The sequence below is a fragment of the Synchiropus splendidus genome, chromosome 15 (assembly GCF_027744825.2).
Source record: "Synchiropus splendidus isolate RoL2022-P1 chromosome 15, RoL_Sspl_1.0, whole genome shotgun sequence".
Lineage (NCBI taxonomy): Eukaryota > Metazoa > Chordata > Actinopteri > Syngnathiformes > Callionymidae > Synchiropus > Synchiropus splendidus.
The window spans coordinates 13,320,386-13,329,992 of record NC_071348.1 but is presented as its reverse complement, the minus strand read 5'-3'; the positions used below and the strand labels follow the sequence as shown (position 1 = coordinate 13,329,992).

The 9,607-nt window shown below is 45.9% G+C and overlaps 2 protein-coding genes across 2 annotated transcripts in view; one reads left to right on the top strand and one right to left on the bottom strand.

The window, feature by feature from the left end:
- Positions 1–1,308: 1,308 nt before the first annotated feature.
- On the top strand, positions 1,309–2,065 carry s100t (S100 calcium binding protein T). Its single transcript, XM_053887533.1, has 2 exons — positions 1,309–1,571; positions 1,639–2,065. Exons 1-2 carry the CDS (start codon positions 1,410–1,412, stop codon positions 1,801–1,803), a joined length of 327 nt encoding a protein of 108 aa, XP_053743508.1. The 5' UTR covers positions 1,309–1,409; the 3' UTR covers positions 1,804–2,065.
- A 1,084-nt stretch (positions 2,066–3,149) lies between these two features.
- Positions 3,150–9,607, bottom strand: part of chrnb2 (cholinergic receptor, nicotinic, beta 2) — a 34,482-nt gene continuing 28,024 nt past the window's right edge. The window contains exons 5-6 of the mRNA XM_053887531.1: positions 7,811–8,936; positions 3,150–6,229 (exon numbers count right to left, since the gene is read on the bottom strand). Coding sequence (XP_053743506.1) covers positions 6,080–6,229; positions 7,811–8,936 — 1,276 coding nt within the window. The 3' untranslated portion in view covers positions 3,150–6,079. The remainder of the gene's footprint in view (positions 6,230–7,810; positions 8,937–9,607) is intronic.

The window sequence follows — 9,607 nt, the reverse complement described above, 5'->3', positions numbered from 1 at the left end:
TTGGCTTTATCACATAGAATGAGATTAGGAACTGAAATGAATGGATGAGAAAGTGTCCATTCTGAATGTCAAATGATCCCTGATCGTAGGGCGTAGACACACGAGAGCTGAAGGTCAAAAGCAAATAGGTTGAGAAGCAAAGGCACCTTTACATCCCTGATACCCCCAACACTAACTGTCCGGCTCTATAACAGGCGACTCTTTATCTGCACTGTGCACAATGGCAGACGATCGGTGATATGGATCAGATCACGCCTCTCTGATTTGGTTGCCATGTACATCTTTGACCCTTGCTCACCCATGACCCATTCTCTAGCCTCCCCTATCTCCTTTCCTGGACTACTTGAGATTGGGAGATACAGCCCACGGCAGGTGCTGAATTTTTGATGGCCAAACCCCCCACACATTATTAATTGGTCACCACGATGCTAAAGCTGAAAGCTATGTTCCTCAAGACCCCAGAGCTCAGGTAGAGTCAAAGGTCCACTGCCGTGCTCGCACCAGCTCTGCTGAAGCATTCAGAGTTTTTCAAGCTGCTTTGCCTGTGGTCACATTAAGAGGGTTTCCTAAACTTACGACATCATTACTTGTCGATATGTCACCTCTGACAGCGTGGACTGGGAAAGGTGAGCAGGTAGCAGGTGTCCGATGTGTAAGCAGAGAAGAGGGGGGGCAACGAGGGGTGGGATAGAGGAGGGGTTGCAGCAGGTGGAAGGAGGCTGATGGGAGGAGTGAGACCTGTATTTAAGTCGAGGTGTAGCTGGTCCTCATCACCAGTTCTTTCTGTCTTCTCTGCACCTGACCAACAGAAGGCCAACAATCCCCTCCATCAGGTAAGAAGACTTGGTTATTCTCCTTCAACAATATCTCTCTCACGCTATGATGGGGCTTTTTGCTGAGTCAGGGGTGATTGATGCGGAGGGAAAAGTCCTCGCTGGTTAAAGGTGTTGTGAGGTTAAGAGGGACAGTGACATACACTTGTTTCCAGGGATTTCTGATACTGAGGTATCGGGTGGCCGTCTCATCAGACCGTCTGTTTTACCAGCTTAGAGTTTCACTCTTATCTAGCGGCTCACATGACGCGTACATCCTGACTCCCAGAGGTCTGCTCAGCTGGACCACATCAACAAGAGAATGAGGATCAGTTTATCTTTTGGAATCTTACCAAGAAGGAAGGAAATGCTTCTGATGAGAGGGTTGGAGTTGACAAGAGGATGATGGAAGGTTTCCGTTGTTACGTGCCACTGGTCTGAATGTTAGTTCGAAGGGCGGTTGCTTTTTTTTTTTTTGAATCTATCTTGGTATATCTCACAGTTTGGCAGCATAACAGAGGAGTACAACAGGCCGGATATGATATATGGTTTTAGCCCTTATTACATTCATTCTATAACTCCTCTTTCCCTTGCAGAATGTCTTTGCCCAACTCAGAGAACGCCTCCACCCTGGAGAACGCCATGCAGCTCATGATCCAGACCTTCCACAAGTACTCTGGAAATGAAGGCGACAAGTACACACTGAGCCGGGCTGAGCTCAAAGAAATGCTGACCTCTGAGCTGGGGAACTACCTCGGGGTAAGGATGCACATTTGGTCCGCTGTCACCGACAAATGGTGATGGGTTTACTGTTTGTGTGCCGCAGAACGCTCAAGATAAGGAAGCAGTGGACAAAGTGATGGGAGACCTTGACTCCAACAATGACGGGGAGGTGGATTTCACAGAGTTCATCATATTGGTGGGCGCGCTTACCGTGGCATGCAATGACTTCTTCCTGGAATTCAACGATAAGACTGAGAAGAAAAAGTGAGAACCTCATGACCACACTTTTAACATCTACATTCCGGGGGAGGACATGACAGGAGAGAAGAGCCGTGTGCAACAAGCTGTCATAGACTTCACATGCATTCATTCATAAACACACAGTCACACACATAAGCTTATCATTGGAGTGTTATATGATTGGTGTGTGTTAGCAGCGATTTACATGTTGTCATTGACTATGTAGAATCATCATTTCTTGTTCTTTTCATTGTAACATGTCTGAGTAGGAAATGACCCCTGGCAGAATAAATGTGATCTACACTGAAAAATCTTCTTGTACTTCTTGCAGATGATGCCTTTGAACTGTTTCACCTGCTCACAGTTTGGGGTGTCAAACTATTAAATTGAAGCACAGATCATTCTTTTACATGATAAAGAGATGTTATCTCAACACAATAAAAGGAAAGTGATAACTCGGTGCAGCACCTAATAGGTTGCCACAGTGACTCCACATTGGGGTCTATGATAAAATCCTGCTGAATAAAGCATGTTGAGCACTGAGGAAAGGGCCCTGGGACTTGATGCCAACACTATTGTTCAGACTTTCCCACTCACCAGGGTCCTCCCCCAGACCTTTTCAGGGAATACCAACGTGTTCCCAGGACAACTGAGGGACAGAATCTTGCCATCTTTTCCACAGTTGCCTCCACCAGAGGTGCATTGAAAGATCACACTATCAAGATGAGTGAACCACCTCAACTGACTAGTGCAGAGGTGCAGCTGCTCTGAACGGCCGTATTTTGTCTCTCACCCATAAATAGGCATGGATTTTAAAAATAACCTGAAACTTACAATATGCATTTCATTTGGAAAATGTCCTTGATGTGATATAAGATATGATAGGGTTGTTATTTCATCGAAGGTTCACAGAATTTAGCCACAAAGATAAGTATGCCCTCACTTTACATTATAGATTAACTATGTAAAGTAAGGTTATACCCTCTCTAACTACCAAAAGGTACAAATAATTGGGGGAACTTGTTCGAAGGGTTCAAATGATACAAGATTTATACTTGGAATGACTTTGAATCACAAAATAATCCACAACACACGATCCTTTCTAAAACATTTTTTTATATTTCCTGCTCTTGTGGTGATTCTAACTTCGTGCTTTAACCCCCGCAAATTTAGATGTTATTTTAGCGGTAATACACTTGTTCTCCACTAGATGGCATTGCAATTCAGACGCCGCAGCTTTGCAGTCAAGTTTCACGACAAAAAAAAAAGATTTTTTTTTTCAGTTCAAGTTCGTTATCTGAGACAGTTTCAGCGTGTGGAATGAAAGGAAATGTTCTATTCTTTCATCTTTTCCTGTGGTGGAAGATTTATAGCGGTTAGGAAACCCCCAAATTCAGAGAGAGTGGTTGTTTTGCTGTGCTGGATTGAGAGAAAAGTATCACACGTAGACAGTGTTAATCCGAACCTTCAACCTTTATTGGACTGGTCAAGGTGTGCCCGGGTGGAAATCTCTGAGTCAGGACGGAAATCTGAAAGATTGGGGGAAGGAATGGGGGGGGACTACTGATGTGAGAAGAAAAGGACTGAGAGTGGCGAGAGGGGAAGGGAGTGGATAGCGGCACTTTGACGGTGAGGAGCAGTGCAGCTAACAGTTTTCACAAGTCTATGAAAGGCTTTTCACACTCAGACCTCTGTGATCTTCTGGGGAGCCAAGTCGAAAAATAACAGAGCTGCCGTCGAAAACTGGGCTGCACCCAATTCCACCTGACTGTTGAGAGCTGGGATGATCAGAGGCTGAGGATAACTGTTCAGAAACAACAATAAAAGTTGCCCTGTATTCCGTCTCTCATAGTCCTCGCTATAGGCAACATCATAAAAAATGTCAGACAGGTTATTACTTCAGTGGATCTGCTCTCTATATTAAACTTATTGCCGTAACTTCCTGCATCAGAGTCATCTATACGCCTCACATGCTTATGAAAGTTTCATTTATCCACACTCCTTCTGTGCAGTGGAGACTCTTTAAAATCCCTATATGATCCGCACAAAACCCTCAGGCGAAACATCTGAGTCACTCCAAGATTAAAGAAAAGAATATTCACGCTTGTTATTGATGTTCACTTTTGAGTAAATATCTGAAATGTCTTTGCCTGTAAAATCAAATGAGAGGAGAAGACTGCCATGAGGCGGCTGGAGATTAATAGAGGGGGTGGGGAGACGCGCATATGCTCGCTGGAGCATGTGTCTGACAGATGTGAGGACAGCGGAGGCACGCACACACATGTAAACCTCCACTTTGTATGGTACATGAAAACATGACAGGGTTGGATGACATAGAAAAGAAAATGGCAGAGCATGATAGAAGCGGACAATTCTAGACTACTGGTCTAAACGTATGGTGAGTGAAGGGGGGGGGGAAGAAAAAGGATGGACCCTAGCCTAAAAGATAGCGTTAGGCACAAAGTGTCAGAGTGAAGGACAGGGAAAAGTAGTGTTCAGAGTATGAAATGTAGCATAGATTGATGTTCAGGAGAGGATGGGATGGGTGTTCAAGAAGGGCAGTAAGGTAGGAATTAAAAATAAACAGGGGTATAGAAGGCAAAAATAACAGCGACGACTGTCCGAGTTCAGCAACATATAAGAGGGAGGGATGAAAGAAAAGGATGGAAAAGGACAGCAAAGGGTCGCCGGGAAGTGAAACAGGTCCTGAAGGTGCACCTAAAATAGCTGAGTACAGAGTGCAACATGGAGCATGGACAGACCGCTTTAAAGGTGTAGAATGGGAGGGAAATAGGTGTGGTCTGGATCGACATCAGGGTATGACGGAGCAGATGATAGACTGCAGGAGATAAGACTAAGGTTGGGAATAGCAAGGGGAAGGAAGCACCAGACCAGGACAGCCTCCGATTGGGATCAGGTTTACAAAGAAAGGAGCACAAGGAAGGATACTTATGCAAATCGAAGGCGACGCTGGGTTGGAGCAGGTCGAAATGTAAAACTGAGCTAAGTGGTGAAAACTGGGGCTCACCTGTACTGCACATGGTATATGATCATAATGTAGGAAAACATGGAAATAAAGACAGCAGGAGGGCGGCACACAAAACAGGACAGCACTTGATGGGACGTTAGAACAGATCACTGAATTTGGATCGACACAGGGAACAGGTTAGTATGAGTTAGCAAAAGAAAGACTAGTCCAGGCTAACTAGCTTTCCAAGAGGCGATATGACGCGTTGGATTAAATATAGTATGTTTAGCTAGGCTGAAACAGATCTAGGTTGACATTGGACAGCCAAGGGTCTGGCTAAGGCTGGGATGGATGAAAAGGCATATGCTAAGATAAGAAGATCTGGGTCACTGTTGGTTAGGGCAAGAAGGAGAAACTGAAGCAGGTCGGTGAAACTATGTCGCTCTGTTTCTGATCACAGCATTGACGGGAAGAAAGACAATTGTGATATTACATATAATTACACATCACCTTGCATGATAAAACCCTTAAATATCGCCATAGAATTTTCCGTCCCTTTTTCCCCCTCCGTTTTCCCAGTGGAGAAATCTTCGGTCCATCCTTGTGAAGGTCGACCCGCCTCCTCTGCCCAGGAGCTGTACTCCACTACGCGCAGTTCACTGGCTGCTGCTTCACATTGTGAGCCAAACTCTCGTTCCATAAAACATGTTCCATGCAAATCTACTAACATCGCCACTGACTCCCTGCATATTTAGTTGCGTTCCTGATTGGAGTTTGCTACGAGTGCGTATCACATTCTTGTTTGATCTTTACAATCACACAACATATCTTCGCCTCTCTGTCAGCATCAGCTCACACAGAGAATCTTTATAATATATTTAATACTGTGGTATGCTGCTATGCTATGGTAAACTATACTGGAGCGCTTCACTGAGGTGGTGGGCTTCTCAAAAAAATGCATGGGAGTTCAGAACACCCCTCCAACTGAGTATGATTGTGTCATAATTCAGGAGTGTAGCTCACATGAAAGATGGTTAGAAGGTACTGTATGGCAGAGAGAAGTTCCTCGACCGGATGTAGGTCAGTCCCGTTGACATCTGGACCTAACAATGGATGGGACGATCAAGCGTGTGTAGGTTGTCCTCGGTCTGCTTACAAGAAAAAGAGTATTTGTTGCAAAAAATATTATTATAAAGGTGAATGCTGTTCGTTTCCAGTATTGGCTGCGGTTCCATAGACACAACGAAACTCCGTACTCCCCCCCTTCTGTTGCCTCTGGACTGTGCTGACTGGTCGGGGGGAGACGTCCATCTGTGAGTGGGTGGTTTGCGAGTGGTCAGCCTGGCGTGTTGATGGTCTTGACTGTGTAATTCTGGAAGAGCGGCTGTAGGAACATGCCCAACGTGCCGAACACACACACAAACACAAAGATCCACAGGAAGAGACGGTCGATCACCATGGCAACGTATTTCCAGTCCTCGCTCACCTGTAGACGGGGAGGACAGACGGCTTTAGGATGGGGAGGATTAAGGTTATCACACACACTCAGTCATTGTCCGTCTATCTATCCCTCTGCCTTTAACTCTGCAGGGGGTTAATGGAAGTGAAGGGTTAATACGAGCGGAGACTCGATTCGCCGCACAGCACTGATGAGTTTCAGCACGAAGCGTAGGAAGAGAGTGATGGAGGGCAGAGAGACTGACACTGTAACCCCAGCAATGATGACTGAGGAACTCAGGGACTCTCCACGCACTGGCTGTGCCAACGAAGGATTTTAAAGAGGTTGGCATGGCGACAGGAATGTAACTACAGCGATGACGGACAGAATAACGGAGGCTGGTTAATTCCCACGTCACTTTCTTTTATTCCACTAGAGAAGTCTGGTCTCCTAAGGTGCCTTCGGGGAGTGAGGGGGAAGGCAAAAAAAGATGCCACCCTCGTTCCAGTTGGACTACTTCTCCATGCACACGTCATGCTTCTGCTGTAATGAAATGTTTATGTTGAATATTCCGCGTGCCACAGTTGCGTCACCAGATCTGTCTTCTTAGCTTATGCTCCGATTTACGAGCTTTCGCTGGGAAACAGAGCTGCAGCCTGATGAGACAGTGACACTGGGCTCAAGATCCCGATGAATACATGGCACTACTTATAACTACAAGGCCCTGCATTGACAACAAACCTGTCATGTTTGATTCACTGTTACTTCACTTCACAGGACAGTTCTTCTATGCCAGATGAGAACTATAGAATGATCATTAAAAAAATTTGACTTAAAGAAAGTAAATTAATTAAATAAATAAATAAAAAATAAATAGAATCAAAGAGTAGCTGTCATATGAAATCAATTTAAAAGTATCATTTTCTGGAACAGCCTGGGGACAACAGTGCCATCTTGCCATTGAATATACAACCATTACTTTAATTTAACATGCAAATTATTATCACAAATTTACAACCACAGCGGCATATGACAGTGATTGACTAAGGTACTCATCACCTTCTGGCTTGTGGGAGGTTGATGGACATCTTCGTGCTTGCTGTGAGCCCTTAGATCTTTTACTACCTCGGCTTGTCTGTTTATTTGTTTGTGTGCCTCTTAAGTCCTCATCGACAGATTTTAATGAAATATCTGCTGCAGTTTGAGTGTCATAGACTTGGATTTGGAGGGAGAAGATCAAAAACAGGTTGAGCAAGTTGCGATGTGATTTTAAAAGTCCTTTTCAAATTGACCCCGAAGCCATGGCACCAGAGCAGCACAGCATCGATGCAGACTTTTATTAATGGCTCACTACAGTGAGAGCAGGGGGAAGGGATAGGGGGCGGGACAAATGACAACTGAGCATGATAGACACATCTCCGTCCAATCATTATGAATGAGTCTGGACGACGGTGTTTGTATGTTCCACAGGAGAGTCAAATTTCTCATTTTTGTGCTACTGCATTCCACTTATTGGTAGCAATCCAGGTGTGAAGGAGACTTTGACCTGGACTGGTGCTAAATAAGTTCCAATACAGAACACAGAATAAAAGCAAATAAAAGGCACGGTAACAGAAATGAGATACTCACACTCTGATCATCATCTTCACTCTTCATGTGGTTGGCAATAAAGCGAACTCCCTCCACCGCCTCCTCAAAGCCTGGACAGGCCTGAGCCAGCAGGGCCTGAGTCAGAGCAGGACCTCCCGCTGCCTGCTTCCCACGGGACAGGTTTCCAGAGCTCCCCTCGCGGTTCTCCCTCACTCTGTTTAAACCATCCATGGATCCTCCCGCCCCTGCGAGTTCACCTCCGAACTGCTTAACGGAGGCCCGGTTCACGTAGCAGGTGCAGGGGTCACTGTCTTCCTTACTGAACATGCCAGTTGTGGTCGTACCTCCGTTCCCACCTGCACTGCCCAGGCCTAGTCCGACCATCAGCGCTCCTGCTTCCCCACTTCTGCCTCCCTCCTTCTGCTCCTGAGCTCTCCTTCTCTGCCGCAGCCGTTGGCGTTCGCAGCTGTTCCTCGGCTGCCGCATGAAGAGCAGCGCAGGAAGCTTGTTGAGGAAGACAACTTTCACCCACGGAGGCATGGTGTGCGTCGTGGGTGAGCGGTGATGCACGTTGAGAACGCACACACTGGTGACGATCGAGAAGGTGACGAGGACCATAGTGAACATCAGGTACTTCCCCACCAGAGGGACATCAAGGGAAGTAGGCGGTACAATCTTGGAGATCAGCAGCAGGAACACAGTCAAAGCCAAAAGCACGGAGATACAGAGCGTCATCTTCTCTCCACAGTCAGAAGGCAGGTAGAAGACCAGAATGGCCAGCGAGGTGATGAGCACACATGGGATGATGAGGTTGATGGTGTAAAAAAGAGGCTTCCTCCGAATGATGAAGTCGTATGTGATATCCACATAGTTGGGATCAGCAGGGTTCTCATTTCGCCGACCTGGCAGGGCGATGATGTCCCACTCACCGCTCGGCGTGAAGTCATCCATGCTGGCGACATCAGCTCGAAGCACCAGATCGATCTCTGTGCGGTCGTAGGTCCAGGAGCGGAATCTCAGCGTGCAGTTCTGCTGATCGAAGGGGAAGTGCTTTACTTCAATCTTACAGGCCGACTTGTAGATGGCCGGGGGCAGCCAGAAGATGCTGCCATCGTAGGAGACCACGGCGTTGGAGTAGAACGACACCTCATAGACTCCGTCGGCGCTGAAAGACCAAGAAGAATCTCAGATTCGAAACCTGATCTCATTGGATCTTGGTCTGGGTCTATTATCTTATTCTCTGATTTATTTCGGTACGTTTGAATCCCTTTGGTGGGCTGAGAAATTATGAATTTGCTTTAAAGAAAACTCATCCAGGTGAAAGAAAACAACATCACTTGAGGTCCAGTGTATTCACAGCTTCATAACATCCTGTTTTTTGTGTGTGAGGAATGTTTGAGGTCAAGCCCTGAGTGCGGCAGGAAAGAGGAGAAGGCCAGACGGATCAGTGTACTGAGCTGATTAACATGCTGACACTGAGTTTCCATCACATCAAGAGAAGTGACGTGCCACTTCCACACTTTACAGCGAGAAATCATCAATGGGACCCCAGAAATTCTGCTGGCAAATGACCTTTAAGTATGGAGGACCCAAAGTAGCTTTCCACTTAAGTGAATTTAAAATGATGAGCCTCACAGTTTGTGTGCGTTTCAATTCCATCCCTTATTTGATGGATGACTTAATACAGATTGAGATGCATTCATTAGGTAAAGACTTATATACTGAAGACAAAAGGTATCACAGTTTGTCAAATCATTACATAACTCATCTTGAGGTCTGGCTGTTTGCCGTTCTACTCCCATTAAAGAGCAATAAATCACAACCTTCCGCAAAGTG